The 26,175-nt window shown below is 47.5% G+C and overlaps 1 protein-coding gene across 1 annotated transcript; it reads left to right on the plus strand.

Moving 5' to 3' along the window:
• LOC140197796 (pentraxin-related protein PTX3-like) lies at positions 1 to 26,175 on the plus strand. The gene is made up of 3 exons (XM_072258252.1): positions 1 to 155; positions 6,194 to 6,535; positions 21,914 to 26,175. Exons 1-3 carry the CDS (start codon positions 59 to 61, stop codon positions 22,468 to 22,470), a joined length of 996 nt encoding a protein of 331 aa, XP_072114353.1. The 5' UTR covers positions 1 to 58; the 3' UTR covers positions 22,471 to 26,175.

Genomic DNA, 26,175 nt, shown 5'->3' on the forward strand with positions numbered 1-26,175 from the left:
CGTCACAGGAGAGGCGCCCTCTTCCTTTATCCCTTCAGCCAGAGGAAGCCAGTTTGCAATGCTTGTCCGATTCGTCCTCCTGCTTTCCTTCTCTCTCTGCGTTGGCACGGGTTACCCCGAGTATTACTCGGTAGAAGGCTATGACGATGGGGAAGGTAAGGACCATGCTCTCCTCACTCACTGGGTGTTGGAAGGGGTAAGGGTCAAAATGGCCTGATTCCTTACTCTGGTGGTCACAGGTCGTTGGGTGAGGGACTGGGTGCACTGACTCTCCTCTTGTGGAATCAAGGGGAAAATGGGGGTGGGTGGCAAAGTGGATGGGGAGTCAGGTTCAGTCTTGGTGAGCAAGGCGGTGGTTCTTGGGACTGATATGAGCTGGGTGTGGGATCGGAACTAGGAGGGGGAAGGAGACGAGTTTGGGGCCAGTTGTCTCGGGACGTTGGAAAGTTCAGACACTCGAGGGCAGAGACACAGTGGCTCCCAGCGCTACAGGCAGCTGAGGCTGACGACCTTCCTCGGCAGGGGTGACCAGCTCCCAAAACCCCCACGCAGTCCGCCGTCTGCACCATCAGGATTATGCCCCCATTCGGAACTGAAGGGGTTAATTGGTAGGAGTCGCAGCCCAATCTCCGGCCCGTCATCGATCCGAATGCAAGTCTATCCCTGTCAGCTGAGAAACTGGAGAACAAAGTTTGTAATGGGTGTGGATGGGGACTCTCTCCGTCACAGTCATTGTTAAAATGCTCCTATAACCAGATTGGTGTTTAAATGTCCCCATAATTCACACCTCTCATCACTGGGGGAGCCTGTCCTGGGGAACACACACAAAACACTGGGAAAATCAGCGGCTCAGGCAGCAGGAACAAAGGGTCAACATCTCGGGCTGAAGTGATTCCAGGGGTTTCGCGCTGCAGGAGGGGTAGCTAGGGGTAGACACCATGGTGGGGTGCAGATGCGTCTCCACCAGAGGAGATGTAAGGCTCTCCTTCCCTCTGCTAGCCGCAGATCACCCTTGGGCAAGGTGTAGCACCTGATTATCCCCCACCCACTGATCAGGGTCATGTGAAGTCATGGGACCAGGTGGTGGATGGTCGTACAAGCACAAGTCCTGGTTATGTGACCACTGATGCCAGGCAGACAATCTCTGAAGAGTATTGATAATGGCTGGGCTCACCCGTCTTGTAAAGACACTGCCCAGGAGAAGGCAATGGCAAACCACTTCTGTAGAAAAATTTGCCAAGAGCGATTATGGCCATGGAAAGACCATGATCACCCATGGCACAGGCTGTCTATAGCCGTGCCTCCCAGCCCCAAAGAAGCAGGTTTAATCACATGTTTCCCCCGAGTGCTCAATTTCTTCCCACATCCCACATCTCAACAACTTGCGGGGTTAACCAGCCGCTGTAAATTGCACCCCCCACCCCCCCCATGTGTGAGTGGTGGGTGGAATATGGAGGAAGCCGGTGGGAATGTGGGGAGATGGAAATGGGATTTATATGATTTTGTTGTTGATGATCGATGTGGATTCGATGGACCGAGGGGACTTGGCACTGAATGGTTGAAGGGGCAGTACATTGGCCAAAGTGGTCACAGTGTTGCTAAACCGAGGTACTAATTAGGGCCATGCAGGCTGGTTCAGGAACCGAATGGTTGAAGGGAAATAGCTGTTCCTAAAACTGGTGGTGTGGGAATTCAGGCTTCTGTACTTCCTGCCCGATGGTAGCTGTGAAAAGATAGACCATAAGACAGGGGAGCAGAATTAGGCCATTTGGCCCATCGGATCTGCTCTGCCATTCAATCACGGCTGATCCTTTTCTCCCCTCCACAGCCCCACTCCCCGACCTTCTCCACGTAACCTTTGATGCCGTGTCCAATCAATAACCTATCAAGCTCTGCCTTAAATACAGCCAACAACCTGGCCTCCATAGCTGCCTGTGGTAATAAATTCCACAATTCATTACTCCCTTGGCTAAAGAAATTTCTCCTCTTCTCTGTTTTAAATGGACACCCTCTATCCTGAAGTTGTGCCCTCTTGTCCTAGACTCCCTCACTATGGCAAACATCTTTTTCACATCTGTCCTGTCTAAGCCTTTCAATATTTAAAAGGTTTCAATGAGATCCCCCCGATCCTTCTAAATTCCAGCGAGTACAGATGCAGAGCTATCAAATTTTCCTTGTATGATAACCCTTTTATTCCTGGAATCATCCTTGTGAACCTCCTCTGAACCCTCTCCAATGCCAGCACATCTTTTCTTAGGTGAGGAGCCCAAAACTGTTCACAATATTCAAGGTGAGGCCTCACCAGTGCCTTATAAAGCCTCAGCATCACATCCCTGCTCTTGTATTCTCGACCTCTTGAAATGAATGCTGAAATTGTATTTGCCTTCCTCATCACCAACTCAACCTGCAAATTAACCTTTATGGTGCTCTGCACAAAGAATCCCAAATCCTTTTGCATCTCAGGTGTTTGGATTTTCTCATTGTTTAGAAAATAGTCTGCACATTTATTTCTACTACCAAAGTGCATGACCATGCATTTTCCAACATTTGTTTCATTTCCTACTCTCTTGCCCATTCTCCTAATCTATCTAAGTCCTTCTGCAGTCTACCTGTTTCCTCAACACTACCTGCCCTCCATCATTCTTCAAACTTGACAACAAAACCATCTATTCCATCATATAAATCATTGAATTTTTTTTTAAAGCCCTTAACTCCGGGTGGAGTCATCGGGACGCTGTCATGACGGTGTTTTTTTAGCAGGCTTTCTTGTTTTTATGAGGCGGAGTTGCTAGCTCAACGCTCAACCCAACATGGATGGAAAGCGTGCAAGGGAGCCAGCTGGATTCGAACTCGGGAACCTTCGCTCCGAAGTCCAGCGCTGATGCCACTACGCCACCAGCTGGCAATAAATCATTGATAAACAGCATAAAAAGAAGTGGTCCCATCACCAATCCCTGAGCCACTAGTCACTGGCAACCAGAAAAGGATTCTTTTATTCCCACTCGCTGCCTCCTATCAATCAGCCAATGCTCTAACCATTCTAGTAACTTTCCTGTATTGCCATGGGCTCTTACCTTGGTAAATAGCCTCATGTGTGGCACCTTGTCAAAGGCCTTTTGAAATTCCAAATATACAACATCCACTGCATCCCCTTTATCTATCCTACTTGTAATCTCCTCAAAGAATTCCAACAGGTTCGTCAGGCAAGATTTTCCCTTAAGGAAACCGTGGTGACTTTGCCTTATCTTGTTCTATGTCACCAAATACTCCATAATCTCAACCTTAACCATTGACTCCAACATCCTCCCCAACCACTGAGGTCAGGCTAATGAGTCTATAATTTCCTTTCTGCTGCCTTCCTCCTTTCTTAAAGAGTGGAGTGACATTTGCAATTTTCCAGTTCTCCGGCACCATGCCGGAGTCCAATGATTCTTGAAAGATCGTTACTAATCCCTCCACAATCTCTACCACTAACTCTTTCAGAACACTAGGGTGCAGTTCATCTGGTCAGGGTGACTTATTCACCCTTAGGTCTCTCAGCTTTTGAACATCTTCTCCCTTGTAATAGTAACTGCACCCACTCCTCTCCCCTCACATCCTTCAACATCTGCCACACTGCTAGTGTCTTCCACAGTGAAAACTGATGCAGAATACTCAATTAGTTCAGCAGCCATCTCCTTGGCCCCAATTATTATTTCTCCACCTCATTTTCCACTGGTCCTATGGCCACTCTCATCTCTCTTTTATTTTTTACATACTTCAAAAAGCTTTTACTATCCACTTTCATATAGTTTGTTAGCTTGCTTTCATATTACATCTCCCCCCCATGATTCTTTTAGTTGCTTGCTATAGGTTTTTAAAAGCTTCTCAATCCTCTGTCTTCCAGCTAATTTTTACTTTGTTGTATGCTCTGTTTTACTTTTACATTAGCTTTGTCTTCCCTTGTCAGCCACAGTTGTACTATTTTGCCATTTGAGTATTTCTTCATTTTTAGAATGTACCTGTCCTGTACCTTCCTCACTTTTCCCAGAAACTCAAGCAACTATTGCTCTGCTGTCATCCCTGCCAGCATCTCCATCCAATTTACTTTGGCCAACTCCTCTCTCATACCACTGTTGTTTCCTTTACTCCACTGAAATACTGCTACATCAGACTTTACTTTCTTCCTATCAAACTTCAAGTTGATGTCAGTCATATTGTGATCACAGTCTCCTAAGGGTTTCTTTACCGAAACATAAACTGAATCCAGTATAGCTGATTCCCTCGGAGGCTCAATGATAAGCTGCTCTAAAAGCCATCTCGTAGGCATTCAACAAACTCAATCTCTTGAGATCCATTTCAAACCTGATTTTTCAAATTGACCTGCATGTTGAAATCTCCCATGACTATCATAACATTGCCCTTTTGACATACCTTTTCCATTTCCCATTGTAATCTGTGGTCCACCTCCTAACCACCATTGGCAGGCCTGTATATAACTGCCATCAGGGTCCCTTTACCCTTGCAGTTTCTTAACTCAACCCACAAGGTTGCAACATCTTCCAAACCTATGACACATCTTTCTACTGATTCTGATGCCATTCCTTACCAGTAGTGCCACACCACCCCTCTGTCTATCTTCCAAACCCTCCTTTACAATGTGTAACCTTGGACATTCAGCTCCCAACTACAACCATCCACGATTCAGTGATAGTCACAATATCATACCTGACAATCTGTAATAGTGCAACAAGATCATCCACCTTATTTCTTATACTCTGTGCATTGAGATGTAACACTTTGAGTATTGTATTTGCTACCCTTTTTGATTCTGCATCCCTAATTCACTGATACGCACCTTGTTGGCTGCAATTTTGTTCTATCATCTGCCTGTCCTTCCTGACAGTCTGACTGCACGCTATCTTTGCTTTTTTACCATCTGTCCTCTCCTGAGTCCCATCAATCTGGTTCCCACTCCCTTGCCAAATTAGCTTAAGCCCTCCCCAACAGCCCGTGAGAATATTGGTCCTCCTGGGGTTCAGGTATAACCCATCACTTTTGAATAGGTCATACCTCCACCAGAAGAGATACCAATGATTCAAGAACCAACTCCTCAGCCACTCATTAATCTGCCAGATCATTCTGTTTCTACCCACAGTGGCGCGTGGCACAAAGATGGCATGAGCCAGGTGATGGGGACCTTTGATGAGAGATTTGCCTTCTTGAGGCAGTGCTTCCTGTGGATGTGACCAATGGTGGGGAGTGATGAACCAGAGGTGTATTGGGCTAAGACCTCTACTGTCCGTAGCTCCTTATGTTCCAGCACATTCAAACCGGCCTACCAGACTGTGATGTAGCTGTGATACTTTCAACGGTGAACCTTCCTACACAGCCCTCATTACTAGCTCAGTATATTGCCTCCAAGCTTCTCCCCTTAACCCCCTCCAACAGCCACACTCTCACCTGGCTTCACCTGTCACCTGTTAGCTTGTTCTCCTTCCTCCCCACCCGCCTTCTTGTTCTGGCTTCTTCTTGCTTTCTTTCCAGTCCTGATGAAGCGTTGTGGCCCGAAACATCGACTGCTTATTCCTTTCCATAGATGCTGCCTGACCTGCTGAGTTCCTCCAGCATTGTGTGTTCGTTACTCTGGATTTCCAGCATCTGCAGAATCCCTTGTGCTTATGATTAGCAACATTATGGCCACTTTGTACTACAATTTACTTTGAGTTTCTGTTCTCATTGTATTTTTTCTTGTAGAAAATGTGTATTGTTAATGTTTTCCTTGTGACTGCATGGTTGTGAAGAAGATGTTTCCTATGGTGGGGGAGTCTAGGACCAGAGGGGACAGACTCAGAATAGAGTGGTCCGTTTAGAATGGAGATGAGGAGGAATTTCTCTGGCCAGAGAGTGGTGAATCTGTGGAATCTGTTGTCACAGGCAGCTGTGGAGGCCCAGTCATTGGGTATACTTAAGGCAGAGGTTGATAGATTCGTGGTTGGTCAGGGCATGTAGGGATACAAGGAGAAGGCAGAAGACTGAGGCTGACAGGGAGAAAGATCAGCCATTATGAAATGGCCTAATTCTGCTCTTATGGTCTTATCAGTTGCTCTGTGTTTGTGAACCTACAAATACATTTATCATTGGATTTTGGTATACAAGTATTGTGCACTTGACAATAAACCCCTCTTTGACTTTGCGTGTCTCTCTCTCCCAGGGACGACGTGCCCTTGCGACCAGGAACTGTCTCGCTGGGACAAGGTCTTTGTGATGCTGGAGGACTCCCAGATGCGGCAGAACATGCTGCTGTCGTCGGTAAAGGAGAATTTGCCAGGCCTGGTGGGGGCACTGCAGGCAGAGGTCCGCCAGGAGGCGGAGCTGAGGCGCCAATGGCTGAGACAGGTGCAGGGCCTGGACCTCAGGCTGAGGGCAGTGGAGGGCAGGTTGGAGAGGGCGGGGTCCCCAGCGTCGCCCCCAGGTCCTGAGGAAGGCTGTCCAAGCCCGAGGGCCCCAAAACCTCAGATTGCTACGAAGACCCCAGCCAAAGATCTTCCCGCAGGTAAGAACACGCCGAGGCCAGTTACGGAAAGAGAACAGAATAAAAGCACCACCGGAATCCCATGTGAAAATGGGAAGGTCTGGAAACACTCAGCAGGTCACGCAATGTTTGAGGGAGAGTCAATGCTGCAGGTGGGAAACACTGGCTAGATCTATCACAAACAGAAAGGCAGGTTATCTGAGATTGTTGGATTCGGTGTTGAATCTCAAAGGTTCAATTTAACTTGCGTTGTTATGGAGCCAAGTGGCTGATGCAGGCACAATAAATACATTTAAAAGGTGTTTGGCTTGGATAGGTTCAGAGGGAGATGGGCAAAATGTGGGCACATGGGCATCTTGGTTGGCATGGACGACTCCGGCCAAAGGGCCTGTACGCAAGCTATTTTACCAAAGGAATCAATGATCTGTGGGCATTCACCCCCACTGTTTCTCTGCACCTCTCTATACCCTCCCATTCCCTCACCGCTTTCCACCTCTCTGACTAGGTTACCTTGCTATAATCAAACCCTATTAGCCAATTCACCATCCCAATGACCTGACCACCTCAAGTTTACTACAGCGAACAGCTTTCCTCTTCATTATCAACCGCAGGATCTTATGTCATTGGCTAGTTTTTTAAAAAAATCATTCCCTCTGCATTTAAATTCAAATTGTCAAATTATAATGTAGAAAGTGAAGAGCAAGTACTGAGCCCTGGGAAGGGCAGGACCAGGATGGCGGGCATCTTCGGCGCAGTCTCCTATAGATGCTATCGGTAGAGGGGAGGACTGTGCCTGTGATGGGCTGTGATGACTAGATGAGATGAATGGCTTTGATGCTGGAGTCATCCATGCCAACCAAGATGCCCATCTACCCCAGTCCCATGTGCCTGTTAATGATTGTTGTCCCGCAAAAGGACCACAACCTTGTCGTAGGGTTTGGGGGCTTGCGTGCCTCAGTGACCTGGAGATCTATGTTGGCTGCAGTCAGGGCTTTATGCTTTGACTCTTGGCAGGGTCACCCAGGTCAAAGGGTAGAAGCCAAACCAGGAGTGGTTCACTGGTCCTCCAGGTTCAGGGGTTCAGTTCAGGACTAACAACCCTGACTAGTAAAACAAAACTGTTACAGAAACAGGAATGAAGAACCAATGAAGAGTGTGACAGTATTCCTGAGTCTCCACCTGAAACTTGCGTGACTGACAGTGGTGAAAACCGAGCTCCTGGCACAATGAAGGGAGCTCTGAACACCACCAGAGATGAAGGACCTTCATTGCTGCCCTCAGCCCCAGTGGCAGAACAGGCAGAAGAGAGATGCTCATTATTGAATCCCATAGGCAGATCCCAGCCTGCTCACACACTGAACCGGGAATCTTGTATGCCAGTCACCGAACAGAGAACAGCTGACCACACAGATACAGGCCCTTCGGCCCGCAATGTTAGACTCATTAAACTAATGATACCTAATCCCTTCTGCCCGCACACGAATCGGAATCACGCTTAATATCACTGAAATATGTCGTGAAATGTGTTGTTTTGAGGCAGCAGTACATAAAAAAACTATAAATTACAATAAGAAGTATATATAAAGTATTAATGCAAATGTAATGAAGTAGTGAGGTTCATTAGTTCGATGTCCATTCAGAAATCAGATGGCAGAGAGGAAGTAACTGTTCCTGAATCACTGAGTGTGTGTCTTCAGGCTCCTGTACCTCCTCCCTGATGGTAGCAATGAGAAGAGGGCATGTCCTGGGTGATGGGGTCCTTAATGATGGATGCCGCCTTTTTGAGGCATCGCTCCTTGAAGATGTCCTGGATGCTGAGAAGGCTAGTAAATTTTGTTATCAAAGGACATGCAGAACATGTCACCATATACAACCCCGAGATTCACTTTTCTTGCAATAGATACTGAGAAATATAATAGAATCAATGAAACTCACACAGAACAAGATGAACAAACAACCAGTGTGCAAAAGGCAACAAACTGGGCTAATGTATAATCATAATAATAGTAATAAGTAAGCAAAAAATATCAAGAACGTGAGAGGAAATATCCTAGAAAGTGAGTCCATAGGTTGTGAGAATATTTCAGTGATGGAGCAGGTGAAGTTGAGTGAGGTTATCCCCTTTGGTTCAAGAGCCTGATGGTTGAGGGGGTAGTAACTGTTCCTGAACCTGGCGGTTTGAGTCCTGAGGCTCCTGTTCCTTCTTCCTGATGGCAGCAGTGGATGAGAGCGTGGCCTGGATGGTGGGGGTCCCTGGCGGATGCAGCTTCCCTGGGACAGCGCTGTGTGTAGATGTGCTCAGCGGTGGGGAGGGATTCACCCGTGACGGACTGGGCCATAACCACTACTTTCTGTAGAGTTTTCTGTTCAAGGGCAGACTTGCAGGCTGTGAAGCAATTTGTCAATATGCTCTCCACCACACACTGGACCGGGAATCTTGTATGCCAGTCACCGAACATAGAACAGCTGCCAAAGTTTTAGAGTGTATACTGAATCTTCACTAACCTCTAAGGAAGTTTGTGATTGATGTGCCTAAGAGCTTCTTTAAACACCTCCATCATTCTGCCTTCACCAGCACTCCTGGCAACACATTCCACTCTGCATAACTCACCACTCTGTGTAACAATACTGACCCAGCACATCTCCTATCGCCTTCATTGCATGCCCTCTAGTCTTTAATATTTCAACCTCGGGATAACATTACTGTCTGTCTACTCTATCTACACCTCTCATATTCTTATAAACCTGTATCAGATCTGCCCTCAGCCTCCGTCGCTCCAGCAAAAACAGCCCGCTCTAACTTTCACATTTGCCGTCTCCCTCTCTGTACATTGTAGCGAGAACTGTTAAGAAGTGCAACCAAAAGCTAGCTTCTACCGCGGTGATGGATTACTCACAGCCGGCCTGGAATCTCCATCCTGAACCAGCGAGATCAGGGGCCGGCTGCAGTCTGTGTTGTATCCGCCTCCACCCCTCCCTCCGCTCTGTCTCGCCTGGCCTGTGGCGCCGTCCGTTGTGCATGGGCCAGTTCCCCGCAGGTCCAGCGATCACATACAAGGAGATGTGCCAAGGTTATCGGTAATGGGAAGACTGACAGTGTCTAACCTGCTGTTCTCAGACTCTCGAACAGACCTAAACGAGGGATTCTCGATCTCCTGATCTACCTCGCTGCCCTTGTCTGCCTGCACTGCACTTTCTGGGTAACTGTAACACTTTATTCTGCGTTCTGCTAACCTCGGCGTATTTCTGTGTGGAATGGAACTGTCCGGATGACATTCAAACAAAGCCTTTTACTGTACAGGTGACGATGGTAAACCAGTTACCAATTCTAACACACTGCCAGCGAGCCCGGCTTCACACTATTAACTGTCACCCTGACAAGGAGGGCTGGCGAGAGAGGAGGAGAGGGTCAATGTGGGAAAGTGTACAGCTCAGAAACTGTGGATCCAAGAAGCAGTCTAGGAGGTTTCCAGAGAAATAAAAGGCCATCAGGGACACCGAGTGTTGTAATGTATTCCTGAACACATTCACGCTTCCCACAGATTCCAGTGTTGTGACGGTCTTGCAGCCAAGCCAATGTCATTGGGGATTTGGCTTGCAAACCAGATTCAGGGGATCCATACATGATTTACTGGAGGTGCAAATCACAGGCACAGGAGACTCCGTAGATCCAGAGCAACACCCACACAATGCTGGAGGGACTCAGCAGGCCAGGCAGCATCCATGGAGAGGAACCAGCGGTCGATGTTTTGGGCGGAGACCCTTCATCGGGACTGAAAAGGAAGGGGGAAGAAACCGGCATAAGAAAGTGGGGGTTGTGGGGGAAGGAGCACAGGCTAGAGCGTGATAGGTGAAGCCAGGTGAGGAGGAAGTAAGGGGGCATGAAATAGAAGCTGGGAGGAGATAGGTGGAAAAGGCAAAGGGATGAAGAAGAAGGAATGTGAAAGGGGAAGAGAGTGGACTACGGGAGAAAGGGAAGGTGGAGAGGACCCAGGGGACCTGAGAAGGGGTAGGAGGGAACAGGGAATTGAAAAAGAGAGAAGTGGGATGGGGAAGGAGTTACTGGAAGTTTGAGAAATTGATCATCAGATCGGAGGCTAACTAGATCGAATATGAGGTGTTGCTCCTCCAACCTGAGAGTGGCCTCATCGTGGCAGAAGAGGAGGCTGTGGACTGCCATGTCGGAATGGAGAAGGGGATAAGAATTAAAGTGATTATCCGCCGGGATATCCTGCAAGTTGCGGACTGAGCAAAAGTTTTTGTACATGAGCCGCCTGTCCCTGGGCTAGCCTCGTTTGCACTCTTCTTGTCCTGAAGTTCTGGGCTTCCAGACAGAAGTAGGCAGGGTTCCCAACGGGAATCTAGGGATGGGAAACACCAGGAATGTTCACAGGTCAGATGGCGTCTGTGGACAGAGCAGTTTCAGGTGAAGGGTCTCTGTCAGAACTCTGTGGGTGTACTGTGACAGAGAGAGGGGTGAAAAGAGAGGGGCAGATCCCACTAAACACACACACACACACACACACACACATACAGATATATTTGCAGACACATGCACACTCACACAACACCAGAAGTCAATATCAAACTCCACTCTCTGTAGTTTCAGAATATTCTGTTCAGGGACTTGAAATCTTTCCTCATCCCTCTGTGCTTCCCTGACCTTCTCCTCCCTGTCCTGCCTCCCCAGATTAACAGATTCACTGGAAAACTTTCCCAGCCGAATTCACACTTTCCCACAGCTTGGGCGCCCCTCACTATCCCTCTTCCAACCTCTCTGGGCCCTCAAGTTGATCATTGTCCATTTGTTACAATCTTGATGGACTCAGCAGCGAGGGGATTTTGGCAACAACTCTCCTCTCTCTCCCCCTTTCTCCGAACCCTGCACAGGCTCCAGTGTTTGGTTAAAGATGAAGACTCCAAGTTGTTGATGGTTTTGTAGTGCTGAGACTTGGAGAGCGCATCTGGATCTCCCCCCACAATCTGTCTGCTCGTTGGCTCCATGTGACGTCGATTGTTCCCAAGACACTGAGAGCAGGGGCTGTCTGGTGGAATTTTCCTGGATCCAGTCACCAGGAGTTAATTGAATCTCCACCACCATCAAATGTTGCTCAGAGTCACAAGCTTTCCTGACACGTCCCTGTCACCAAACCAGACAGCCAAGCCTTGCTTGTCTTCCTTGGGTCTTCAAGACCACCACGGTCTGGCCACCTCCAGTCTCAGTTGCCCCATGTCTTCATCTCACCCCACCAGCCACCCCAAACTCTGCCTGTTTGCCCATTGCAGCTCAGACCCGCACTATTTTCTCAGTTAGTCATAGAGTCATACAAAAGTACACCATAGAAACGGTCGCTCCGGCCCATCTAGTCCATGCTGAACCATTTAAACTCCTAGTCACACTTACCTGCACCAGGACCGTAGTCCTCCATACCCCTGCCGTCCAGGTAAACTTCTCTTCAAAGTTAAAATCAAGTTCGCCTGCACTATTTCTGCTGGCAGCTTGCTCCACCCTCTCACCACCCTCTGAGTGAAGAAGTTTCCCCTTACGTTCTTGTTAAACTTTTCACCTTTTGCCCTTAACCTGTGACCTCTAGTTGTAGTCTCACCCAACCTCTCGCTGCCCCTTCTGTCCTCACTTCCTTCCATCCAGTGCACCACAGCTTCAGGGCTTCAGGAAGAGCTAGCAGGATCGTCAGGGTTGCCCACCCAGGCCACTCCCTTTCTCTCTTCTGAGAGAAGAAACAGGAGCTTGAAAGCCTGGATGACCGAGTTCAAGAACAGTTTCATCCCCACTGCTGTCAGACCCTCAAACCGGTCACCTGTCTCACGTTCCCTTCCCGGTGGTGTGGTCACGTTCTCGGACTCTAATTCCACCTCTCTCCGTTATCGTCACTTCAGCATTCCTGTTTGTACCACCTCCGACCGCACGGCAGCGTCTGCACCATTCGGCTGTGTGACACTGGTCGCTGTACCTACTGTTGGATTCGTTATTGTCATGTTGGCTGCTTACCCTATGAGCTTCACACGACCGTGCTGACATGTCAGTCCATGGCCTCCTCTTGTTCCAAGATGTAGCCGCCCTCAGATTGGAGGAGCAACACCTTATATTCTGTCTGGGTAGCCTCCAACCTGATGGCATGAATATCGATTTCTCCTTCCAGTGAACACATTCCCCCTCTTCTCTTCTTCTATTCATGGGAGAGGGGGGTAGGACATGGCTTTAAAGTAAGGGGTGGGAAATTCAAGGTGGATATTAGAGGAAGTTTTTTTACTCAGAGAGTGATTGGTGCGTGGAATGTACTGCCTGAGTCAGTGGTGGAGGCAGATACACTAGTGAAGTTTAAGAGACTACTAGACAGGTATATGGAGGAATTTAAGGTGGGGGGTTATATGGGAGGCAGGGTTTGAGGATCGGCACAACATTATGGGCCGAAGGGCCTGTACTGTGCTGTACTATTCTATCTATTCCTCATTCAGACTTCATACCCCTTCTCACCTATCACCTCCCCCTGGGTCACATCCTCCTTCCCTTTCTGCTATGGTCCACTCCCCTCTCTTATCAGATTCTTTCCTCTCCAGCCCTTTACCTTTTCCACCCACCTGGCTTCACCAGTCACCTTCACCTCCTCCCACCTTTTTATTCTGGCTTCTTCTCCCTTCCTTTCCAATTCTGCTGAAGGGTTTCAGCTCAAAACATCAACTGTTTATTAATTTCTGTAGATGCTGCCTGACCTGTTGAGTTCGTCCAGCATTTTCTGTGTGTTGTTCTGTCCCATCCCTCCCCCATCCTCATGTGTGTGAGAGGTAGAATCTGTGGGTGACACAAAGTTGATGATGAAACAGGGTACTGAAAGGGGTATAGAGCCAAAAGGGTTTCTCTGCTGACTGTGATGGGCTGAATAGCCTCCCGGACCTTGCCACCTTGATGCTCATGGGATCTGACTCTCACCAAATCACACGTGTCGTTTCCCACATCACAGCTTTGTTGTTCCAAGTGTGGTGAAGGTGCTAGGCAGATGGAAGTTCATTGGGAGCTTCTCGATATCTCCGACACACTGCTCTAAGAGACTTGCCGATGAGATCTCCCTCCCTTCGGAGCCCAATCCCTCACTCTGCCCTCAATTAATTTGGCTTTTGCCAAAGTCTAACTTTATTTATGACTCCCCCCCCCCCACCCCCCCCCCCCGCCCCCATGCAGTGGAGCTGCTGGTGAGAAGAGGTATGTGACTGCTGAGAGGGAGCCTTGTTTTTCTTGGCTGTTAACACTCACACCAGCAAAGCCTTGCCATAATGGAAACCAGATGTTCTTAAGGCACTGTAACAAACAGCAAAGTAAATATACAGCCTTTGATGTGCTGGAGGAGACTGCCTGCTAAATACATCCCGGCCCCACTGTACATTACCCTCCTGCATAGAACTCTGTGACTTGCTGGAGACTGGACATTCATTAAACTTCAAAGCTTCCTGCTGAGAACCGGCCTGTTGCTCACATCTGATACAGAATCATTATCTCCTTCCCACTACTGGAGATAAGGGGGGGAAATGAGGCAGCAAGATCACCAGAGGGACTGGGAGAGGAGGTACAGTACTGTGCAAAACTCTTAGAGTGTGTATATATATATATATATATGTGTATGTGTGTGTGTGTGTGTGTGTGTGTGTGTGTGTGTATAGTTAGGGTGCCTAAGACTTTTGCACAGTACTGTAGTAATTTCATTTATTGCACTGTACTGCTGCCCAAAAAAAATCAAGTTTCATGACAGATGTGAGTGATGATAAACCTGATTCGGATATGGGTCTCTATCGTGGACTGAGAGTGGGAAGGGGACAGGGAGAGGGGGATCATGGTTGAGAAAGGGGGAGGGAGAGGGGAGGGAGCAGGAAGCACCGGAGAGACATTCTGTAATGATCAATAAACCAATTGTTTGGAATCAAATGACCTGGCCTGGTACCTCAGGGTTGGATGTGTCTGCACCCTCACCACCTCCTGCCCGTGGCACTCCTCTGCCACCTGTCCCACACCCCTCCCGTGGCACTGCACCCTCGCCATTCTCAGCATCCTTTGCTCCTGTCAGATTTACAAACTGGCTCCCTGCTCCACATTGACAAATACAGTATTGTACAGAAGTCTTAGGCACCCCGGCTATATAGATGTGCCTAAGACTTTTGCACAGCACTGTAGGTCAGGGAATGGAGGATAATTTGGAACAGGCACAGAGAGGAGAATGAAGTCCTGGGAATGATCAGACCAGAATTCAGGGAAGGTAAGAGGGGATTCTACAAGAGACGGTCCCTCAGGAAGGTGGCATCTATTGTTGCCAGTTATACCGTCAGGCTAGCTCCTTGAGAGTGGCTACACAGGTCGATGAGGTGGTTAAGATTTATGGAACGCTTGCTTTCATTAGTTGAGGCATTGCGCTCAAAAATCAAGAGGTTGTGTTGCAACTTTATAAAACTCTGGTTAGGCCACATCTGGAATTTTGCACACAGTTCTGATCGCCCCACTATAGGAGGGGTGTTGAGGTTTTGGAGAGGGTGCAGAAGAGGTTTTCCAGGACACTGCCTGGATTAGAGGGCATGTGCTAACATGAGAGGCTGGACAAACTTAGGTTGTTTTCTTTGGAGCGGTGGAGGCTTAGGGGAGATCTGATAGAGGTTTACAGGATTATGAGAGGCGTAGATAGAGTAGACAGAGAGTATCTGTTTCCCAGGGTTGAAATGTCTAATACCAGAGGGCATGTATTGAAGGTGAGAGGGGGTAGGTTCAAAGGGGACGTGACGGGCGAGTATTTTACCCAGAGAGTTGTGGATGTTTGGAGTGTGCTGCCTGGTATGGTGGGAGAGGCAAATACATTAGAGGCTTTTAAGAGACGTTTGGATAGGTACATGAATGTGAGGAAGATGGAGGGATATGGACACTGTGCAGGTAGGAGGGATTAGTGTTTGGGTGTTTTAGCTCGATCAGCACAACATTGTGGACCAAAGAGCCTGTTCCTGTGCTGTACTCGTCTACGTAGTTACAGTGGCCTGAATCCCACAGCACCAGGTTCAGGAACAGCTACTTCCCTATAACCATCGGGCCCTTGAACTGACCTGTACAACCCTAACCTTACCTCAGGTACGGAACAGTACGGACCACCTCTCTCACTACCATGGTCTTGTCTGATTGCAATCTTTTCCCATCAGGGACGTACAATGTATATTGTGTGCTGCCTGTGATGCTGCTGTGAGTTTTGTTTTCTGTCTGTACCTCACCGTACATGGACACATGACTAAACTCGAACTGAGCTGACAAGTAGCCCCTTCCTGCTACTTACTTGGTGTTTCAGTAGAGCCTCTTGTGCTCTCTATTGTATTTGAGCACCGTGGTAGCGTGACACTATTATTGCTTGCGCCGTTGCAGTTCAGAGTTGAATCCCGGCATCCTCTGTAAGGAGTCTGTACGTCCTCTCGGTGGAGTGTGAGAGTTTGCTCCGATTTCCTCCCACAGACCAAAGACGTATCGGTTGGTAGGTTAATTGGTCATTGTAAATTGTCCTGTGATTAAGTCGGGCGTTGCTGGGGCAGCACAGGTTGAAGGGCCTGATGGGTCTATTCTAAATAAATAAATAGGCAGATAGATAAATAAATAAACGAGAACATTCAGCCCATTTAGTTGATGCCAGCTCTCAGAACACTGAAGAGACTATCCCTGTGTTACAAATGTCCAACGTATGAATACTATTAAGAGTAGTAATAGTTGGAGTTGATTGTTAAGGATGAGGTTTCGGAGAACTTGGAGGAGCATGATAAAGTAGGCCTGAGTCAGCATGTTTTCCTCGAGGGAAAATCTTGCCTCTCAAATCTGTTGGAATCCTTTGAAGAATTATCAAGCAGGATAGATAAAGGAGAATCAGTGAATATTCTTTACTTGGATTTTCAGAAGGCCTTTGAGCCTGCTTAACAAGCCCATGGTATTACAGGAAAGATACTAGCATAGATAGAAGATCAGCTGATTGGCAGGAGGCAAAAAGTGGGAATAAAGGGAGCCTTTTCTGGTTGGCTGCCAGTGACTAGTTGTGTTTAGCAGGGTCAATATTGGGACCGCTTCTTTTCACATTACATGCAAACGATCCGGATGAAGGAGTTGATGGCTTTGTGGCCAGGTTGCAGACAATACAAAGAGGTGGAGGGGCAGGTTGTGTTGAGGAAGCAGGGAGTCTGCAGAAGGACTTGGAGAGACTGGGAGAAAGGGCAGAGAAGTGGCAGATGGAATACAGTGTCGGAAAGTGTATGGTCGTGCACTTTGGCAGAAGGAATAAAGGCACTGACCATTTCTAAATAACGAGAATATTCAAAAATCTGAGGTGCAAAGGGACTTACGAGTCCTTGTGCAGGGTTCCCTTAAGGTTAACTTGCAGGTTGAGTCAGTGGTAAGAAAGGCATTCATTTTGAGAGGATGCGAATATAAGAGCAAGGATGTAATGTTGAGGCTTTATAGAGCATTGGTCAAAACCACACGGAGTATTGTGAGCAGTTTCAAGCCCCTAATCTAAGAAAGGATGTACTGGCATTGGAGAGGACCCAGAGGAGGTTCATGAGTATTCCAGGAATGTCTGCTGGAGTTTAGAAGAATGAGGAAAGATCTTATTGAAACCTATTGTATATTGAAAGGTCTAGATAGAGTGGACGTGGAGAGGATTTATCCTATATCGAGGGAGTCTAGGACCAGAAGGCACAGCCTCAGAATCGAGGCACATCCATTTACAATGGAAATGAGGAGGAATTTCTTTAGCCGGGGGGTGGTGAATCTGTGGAATTCATTGCCACAGGCGGCTGTGGAGGTCAAGTCACTGAGTACATTTAAAGCAGAGGTTGCTAGCTTCTTGACTAGTAAGTGCGTCAAAGGTTGTGGGGAGAAGACAGGAGAATAGGGTTGAGAGGGATAGTAAATGGTGGAGTAGACTCAATGGGCTGAGTGGCCTAATTCTGCTCCTATGTCTTACGGTCTAAACCTCTCATCTCTGATGTTAAGCATAAGTCCCTCCTGTTTTAGCAACACCTCCCTGTGAAAAAAAAATCTATGTGCTTTCACCCCGTCTGTGCCCCTTCATCAGGTCACCACTTAATCTACGTTCCAGCAGGGTCTGCTGACCCCTGTGGCATACCAGCAGTCACGGGCTCCCAGTCTCCTGAGGTGACATTAAACTGTAAACACGTTTGGCCTTTGTAGAGAGAAAGAACAGGCTCGAGAATAAAGCCTTCTCTGTGTGAAGCTGTGGCTGAGCAACCCACAGACAGAGATAAAGACCAAGCCGTGTTTGTGTTTGAAGGTCAAATGGCTGTGTGCTTTCACTCTGTACTTAATCTTTTTAAACTCTACCCTTATCATGTTATGTGGGTGGGGGGAGTGCACAAAGTGACTACAAAGCAGGCCAACCCTTTAACAGGGAGCCCGCCTGAACAGGGAAACTTTAGAGGAACTTTTAGAAATCATGGAATCAAAAACTTCAAGACAGGCTCTTTAGACCATTGAATTCATGCTGATCATTCATACTGATCCCATTATATTCCCTGCAATCCCACCAACCCCCTGCTCCCACCCCCAGACGCTGACCCTCACCCACACACACACTATGTCCGGACAATTTGCAGCAGACAATGAATGCACCAACCCCCACATGTTGGGTTGTGGGAAGGAACCAGAACACCAGAGGGAAGCCCACACAGTCACAGGGAGCACATGCAAACTCCACACACACACACCACAGAGCGTCAGGGGTCCGGACCGCACACTGGTCTCTGGGGCTATGAAGCAGCAGCCCAACCCCGCTGCATCACCAATTCATTGCTGTAAATTATCCCTGGTGTAGGTGGGTGGGAAGAGAGTTGGGGGGGAGGGGTAGTGTTGGCAGGAAGGTGAGAGAGACTAAATTCCAGGGGAATAGGACTAATAGGAATACTGAGCCAGTATAGAATCAATGGATCGAATGGCCCATTTTTAAACAGCAACCTTTCCAGACCACCCACCACACACAGAAAAATGTCATATAATTATGACTAATAACCGCTAGCGATTGCAGAACTTATTTATTTGGAGATACAGTGTGGAGTAGGCCCTTCAAGCTGCATTACCCAGCAACCCGATTTAACCACAATCTATCACAGGACAATTAACGATGGCCAATTAATCTACTGCCTGCTACATCTTTGGGATCTGGGGGGAAACTGGAGCACCCGGAGAAAACCCCTGTATTCCATCCGGAGGACGCACAAACGCCTTACAGAGGCTGCTGGGATTGAACCCCAAACTCTGAATGAGTCCTCTGTAAAGAGGCTGTGCAAACTGCTTTCAGAGGTCGCTGGGACTGGAAGTCAAACTCCAATACTGTACCCCAAGCTGTTGAGCCAATGTACTTTCACTGGGGGAAGTAACGGGTTCCTGAGGGAGTGTCACACAAACAGTCCCAGCCTCTTAAAGTGGCATTGCTCCCCCTTTGACACAACAGCATATACTACACTGAGGATCAAAGGGAAAGGTTAGCTACTAATATCTGTGCCATATAACCTTCTCTGAACGCTATAAATACAGGGGTGGTCATATACGTGACTGCAAACTAGCTTAACTGTCTGTGTCCTTGCATGACAGGGGCCTGGGTCCAAGAGCAGAGAACACCAAAGGTTTGCCACTTTAAGCACCAGGCCAGGTTCAAGAGGTCAGGGTGTTGGGGTCGGAGGTGAGGGACAGAACAGCGCTCAGCTCACTGCTCATGAGGTTTACTCTGTGCTAAGCTGAGGCTGCTGGACCGGCAGCAGCGATGACTGGCTTTCTGGCTGTCAACTCACTTTCCTGAACTTCAGTTCTGAATGTTATTTGCTTACTTTTATTGTTTGCATGATTTGTTTTTTTCTGCACATTGGGTGTTTGATGGTCTTTTTTAAAAGGTTCATAGAAACACAGAAACATAGAAAATAGGTGCAGGAGTTGGCCATTCGGCACTTCGAGCCTGCACCGCCATTCAGTATGATTATGGCTGATCATCCAACTCAGAACCCCGCCCCAGCCTTCCCTCCATACCCCCTGACCCCCGTAGCCACAAGGGCCATATCTAACTCCCTCTTAAATATGGCCAATGAACTGGCCTCAACTGTTTCCTGTGGCAGAGAATTCCACAGATTCACCACTCTCTGTGTGAAGAAGGTTTCCTAATCTTGGTCCTAAAAGGCTTCCCCTTTATCCTCAAACTGTGGCCCCTCGTTCTGGACTTCCACAACATCGGGAACAATCTTCCTGCATCCAGCCTGTCCAATCCCTTTAGGATTTTATATTTTCAATCAGATCCCCCCTCAATCTTCTAAATTCCAACGAGTATAAGCCTAGTTCATCCAGTCTTTCATCATATGAAAGTCCTGCCATCCCAGGAATCAATCTGGTGAACCTTCTTTGTACTCCCTCTATGGCAAGGATGTCTTTCCTCAGATTAGGGGACCAAAACTGCACACAATACTCCTGGTGTGGTCTCACCAGGGCCTTGTACAACTGCAGTAGTACCTCCCTGCTCCTGTACTCGAATCCTCTTGCTATAAATGCCAGCATACCATTCGCCTTTTTCACCACCTGCTGTACCTGCATGCCCACTTTCAATGACTGATGTACAATGACACCCAGGTCTCGTTGCACCTCCCCTTTTCCTAATCGGCCACCATTCAGATAATAATCTGTTTTCCTATTTTTGCCACCAAAGTGGATAACTTCACATTTATCCACATTAAATTGCATCTGCCATGAATTTGCCCACTTACCTAACCTATCCAGGTCACCCTGCATCCTCCTCACAGCTAACACTGCCGCCCAGCTTCGTGTCATCTGCAAACTTGGAGATGCTGCAATAGATGGTTCTATTGGCTTTCTTTGTTTTGTGGCTGCTTGTAAGGAGAGAAATCTCAAGATTGTATATAGTATATGTACTTTGATAATAAAAGTACTTTATACTCCGTATTCATGTGCCTAAGAGGCTCAGAAACACCTCTATTGTATCCGTATTCTAGGCAAACACTACTCTATATTAAAAAAAATCTTGCCACATACATCTCCTTTGAACTTTAGACATAGCAGGTTCTGCAAGAGCAACACACACAAAATGCTGGAGGAACTCAGCAAGTCAAGCAGCATCTATGAAGGAAAATGGACAGTTGACATTTCGGATAGAGAACCTCAATCAGGACTGGAAAGGAAGGGGGCAGAACAGGGAAAGGACTACAAGCTGGCAAGTGATAGCTGAAACCAGTTGGGGAGAGTTGGAAGCGAAGTGGGCAGAAATGATGTGAGAAGCTGTGTTAGGTGACTGGGTAAGACCATAGGACATAGGAACAGAATTAGGCCACTTAGCCCATCGAGTCAGCTCTGCCATTCGATCATGTCAGATATACTTTCCCTCTCAACACCATTTTCCTGCCTTCAGCCTCTGCTTTAAACATACACAATGACTTGGCCTCTTCTGCAATGAGTTCCACAGATTCACCACTTTCTGGGTACAGAAATTCCTCCTCATCTCTGTTCTAAAGAGACACCATTGTATTGAGGCTGTGCCTGCTGGTTCCAGACTCCCTCACTACAGGAAACATCCTCTCCACGTCCACTCTATCTAGACCTTTCAATATTCAGTAGATTTCAATGAGATCCCCCCTCATTCTTCTAAACTTCAGCAAGTACAGACCCAGAGCCATCAAACACTCCTCTCATTTTCATCCCCTGCCAGCTTGAGCTCCTCCCTCGCCTTTTTATTTTAGCTTTCTAATCTTGACGATGTATCTCAGCCCAAAATGTCAACTGTCCATTTCCATCAGTGATCTGCCTCACTGAGTTCTTCCAGCATTTTGCGTGTGTTACCCTCTCATTTCAAATGCTTGCCCTCTAGAATTTAAAATTTTGATCCTTAGAAAAAATGCACCAGGAATCTATCCTATCTTGGTGTGTTATAATTTTATAAAGCTATCAAATCGCCCCTCAGCTTCCTTTGCTCTAGAGAAAACCACCCAGGTTTGTTCAGCTTCTCATAACTCACCTTCTAAATCAGGCAGCGTGCTGATAAACGTACACGAAATGCTGGAGGAACACAGCAGGCCAGGCAGGACTGCCAAGGGTTTCAGCCTGAAATATCCACTGTACTCATTTCCATAGCTGCTGCCTGGCCTGCTGAGTTCCTCCAGCATTTTGTGTGTGTTCCTTGGATTTCTAGCATCTGCGAATTTTCTCGTTAGCATCCCGGTAAAGCTTTTCTGCAGCCTCTCCAAAGCCTCCACATTCTTCCTGCACTGAGATGACCAGATTTAAAAGCAGTACTGTAATCCTAATTTTCAATTCTGCCCATGGTTATACTGCTCTCTCTCTCTCTCTCTGTCATCTTGTTGTTTCAACAGGGTGCCAGGGGGCAATGATGTTGAGCAAGCCGTTTCCAGTGGATAGACGCGACCTTCTCGCCTTCACCGCCTGCCTCTGGGCAAAAACTAGTGGCACGACAATAAGAACAATCCTCCTGACCTACTGCAGCAGAGGGTCTGGCTCCCACTTCCAGCTGTCCCTCAGCCACGGCCAGGCGTGCTTTGCAGTGGGCCCCACAGAGGTGAAGGTGCGGGCCGGCCACGCCAGAAGATGGACGCACTACTGTGGGATTTGGGATGGGGCGCAGCGGAACGTCGTGTTAGTCGTGGATGGGAAGGTGGCCGCAGACAGTCCAGCAGGAGGGGCACGGGCCATTCCCGGCGGGGGTGCCGTGCGGCTGGGAGTGGGCTGCCAAGCTGGCGCTCATTCCACCTCCTTTGCTGGAAAGATGGCGGGGTTCAACCTGTGGGACACAGCAATTGCTGGGGTGGAGGCCGTCCGCCTGCTGAGGAGCAGAGGGTGCAATGTCAACGGGACCTTGGTGGGAATGGGAGCCCCTCGGGTCAGTGTGGATCACAAGACTTTGCCCCACTAGTCTACCATCCAGATCCAGTGACTTAAGGCTCTGTTAAACACTAATACAAGCAAAATGTACAAAGTATTATCTGGGGGACTTAGCATCACTTGTTTTTAAAGGCACAGCAGTTACTCCAGGAAAAAGCAAAAAAAAAAGTACATTATTGTTTCAATTATCCTGAAAGTGGTCATGGCAGCCATTTTGGAAAGTAGTCTAGGCAGCTATTTTGTGACCACTGTTCCATATTCCTGGTTTACTTCATGCTATGAACTTGTTAACTAATTAAACTAGTAATTAAGTACCTCCCTAGTCCCTTCTACCTACACAAGATCCACATCCCCCCACTGTCTGCATATTCATGTGCCTGTCCAAGAGTCCACCTAAATGCTTCAATCGCTTACCTTCATCACCACCCATTTCAGTGCTCAGGGGTTGTAGATGTTGTGGCCAGCAACTGCTGATATTGTACGAGCTAGGATGCAGCCTGACCCAACACAGGCAGTGACGAAGGGCATACTACAAGGTCTACCGCTTGCTTCCCTAAATAAGCAAAAAATCCTAATTGTCTATTGTCAGGAGCTATTTTATGTACCATCTGTTCATTAAAACCCAATCATGGGTTAAGAGTTATGGGGAGAAGGCAGAAACATAGGGGTTGAGAGAGAAGAGGAAAAAAAAGTCAGTAATGACTGAATAGCAGAGCAAACTCAATGGGCTGAATGGATTAACCTGTCCCTTTATCTTATGGTCAAACACATTTTTATACCACGGACAAAGATAATTACATTGGCCCCTGCAGATGGGTGTCTGTGGACCTTTACTGGCTCACATGTCCCCCGTGGTCTCTACTGGCTCACACAGCCCCTGTGAACAGGTGTCTGCGGACCCTTACGGGCTCGCATGGCCCTGCCTTCTTGCATAGCTACTATTAATAAAGGAGCATAGAAACACAGCAGGGACACAGGCCCATCTCTATATAGAGATACACAAACTCGTCCCAGTTGCCTGGATTTGGCCTCCAAACCCCTCATGCCCACATACAGAACAAAATATCATCTGAATGTTACACAAGTGAATAGTCTTGTGATGGTGGCCTGTAGGCCACACAGCTTCATTAGCTGGGCGTGGAATACAGGGACAGGAAAATGACAGAACATGGGTGAAGCCACACGTGGAATATTACCGATGCCGCAATGGAGAAAGGACATAATTGTGCTGGAGATGGTGAAAGAGGATCCACCAGGTCTGTGCTTGGGATGGAGTGACTTTCTTTTGAGGGGCTGTCTTCCCCAAATCAGGGACACAGATAAGAGATGGTAGGAAACTCCTCACACAAAAAAAATGAGGAGTCTATAACCAAAGGTAGAGTTGAGGTGAGGAGCAAGAAATTTAGATTGGATACAAGGAAGAATTCTTTTCAACTAGAGGATGACTGGAAACTCCAATGCTCTGCCTTAGGGAGTGGTGGAGGAATATTGTAATATCTGTTCAAACAGTTAAATTGCCAAGGCTAGGATGGCTATTGACCAAATGGGATTACTCAAGCACTCAACGGTCAGCATTGATTTGATGGGCTGATGGGCATTTCTGTGCCAGATGACTATAAAAGCGTACAAACCACTACACCTTTTCAGCCCACAATGTTACACCAACCTTTTAAATTACCCTAATATCAGTCTAACCCTTCCCTCCCACAGAGCACTCCACCTGTCTATCGTAGAAACATAGAAAACCCACAACACAATACAGGCCCTTCGGCCCACAAAGCTGTGCTGAACATGTCCTTACCTTAGAAATTACCTAGGGTTACCCACAGCGCTCTGTTTTTCTGAGCTCCATGTACCTGTCCAGGAGTCTCTTAAAAGACCCTGTCATATCCACCTCCACCACCATCACCCCATTCCACACACTCACCACTCTCTGCGTAATAAAACTTACCCCTGACATCTCCTCTGTACCCACTTCCAAGCACCTTAAAACTGTGCCTTCTTGTGCTGGCCATTTCAGCCCTGGGAAAAAGCCTCTGACTATCCACACGATCAATGCCTCTCATCATCTTATACACCTCTATCAGGTCACCTCTCATCCTCCGTCACTCCAAAGGCCAAGTTCACTCAGCCTATTCTCATAAGGCACGCTCCCCGATCCAGGCAACATCCTTGTAAATCTCCTCTGCACCCTTTCTATGGTTTCACATCCTTCCTATAGTGAGGCAACCAGAACTGAGCAGAGTACTCCAAGTGGAGTCTGACCAGGGTCCTATATAGTTGTAACATTACCTCTCGGCTCCTAAACTCAATCCCACAATTGATGAAGGCCATTGCACTGTATGCTTTCTTAACCAGAGTCAACCTACACAGCAGCTTTGAGTGTCCTATGGACTCAGACCCCAAGATCCCTCTGACCCTCCACACTGCCAAGTCTTACCATGAATACTATATCCGTGTGCCTATCAAAGAGTTCCTTAAACAAACCAAATGTAGCTGCCTTTACCACCACCCCTGACAGTGCATTACACACCCACCACTCTGTGTAAAAACTTACCTTTGACATCCTCTTCCCCCCCCCCCCCCCCACCTTCCTCACATCCGCTTGAAATTATGCCCCCTGGTATATTCCATTTTCAACTTGGGGAAAAAAAAGTCTCTGGCTGTCCACTCAATCAATGCCTCTTATCACCTTGTACACCTCTATCACGTCATTTCTCATCCTCCTTCACTCCAAAGAGAAAAGCCCTAGCTCAAAGGCTGAGATGATGTTAGGATAAAGAAGCCTGGTTTGCCCACGCACCTCAAATACATCTGTGCTATTGATAGTCCTGTGGTAATGAACTTCCTGTTTTCAATACTCTAAAGAGCTTTCTCCTGGATTGAGCATGCATTAACTGGAGACACTCCTATGTGTATATCTGAATCCAAGATGAATTACCCTCACCCAGAATTATCTTCCCCATCCCAAACCTCATTCAGAATTATACAGACTTCCACCAGGACTGTCAAACCACTCATTGCCACAGCAGCTGTAGAGGCCAAGCTGGGTATATTGAAGGTAGACGTTGATGAATTCTTGATTAGTCAGAGCATGGAGGGATATGGGGAGAAGGCGGGAGTTTGGGGCTGACAGGGAAATAGATCAACCCATGATGAAATGGTGGAGCAGACTCAATGGGCCAAATGACCCAATTCTGCTCATATTTCTTTTGGTTAAACAGGGGGACTCAATCTGGTCATCTTCCTGACAGGTAGGAACTCAGCAGGTCAACCAGCATCTGTCCAGACCGGTTTTGGGTTGAGACTCTGCAACAGATGGTTCCAAACCAGGGTTTCAACCATGCCATTCCGCCTCCACAGATGCTGCTTTACTCTGACTTCTTCCAGAAGATGGTCCAGATTCCATCAATGCAGTCTCTTGTCTCCGGGTCTCCAGCAGGGATTGGACAGCCTTGACCCTTACCGAGACAGACTGCTGCCTGAAACACAATGGTGTGGGGAAGGGATGACTAACTGAAGTATGCAGTGTGTATCTACAATCTGGTAAAGAACAGGTTAATGTACAGTGAAAAACCAAATGTAAAAAAATGTCCAACACCAGCAGCCCCTCAGCCACCAATTTATATTGCATCTCTTCCATTCATTATGATTTTATTGTACACTTTTTACATGGTCAAAAATAAACTATTTAAATATTTCTTCTGAATGCACATTATTTCAATAAAAATGACAA

This window comes from Mobula birostris, chromosome 5 (genome assembly GCF_030028105.1).
Source record: "Mobula birostris isolate sMobBir1 chromosome 5, sMobBir1.hap1, whole genome shotgun sequence".
Taxonomy (NCBI): domain Eukaryota; kingdom Metazoa; phylum Chordata; class Chondrichthyes; order Myliobatiformes; family Myliobatidae; genus Mobula; species Mobula birostris.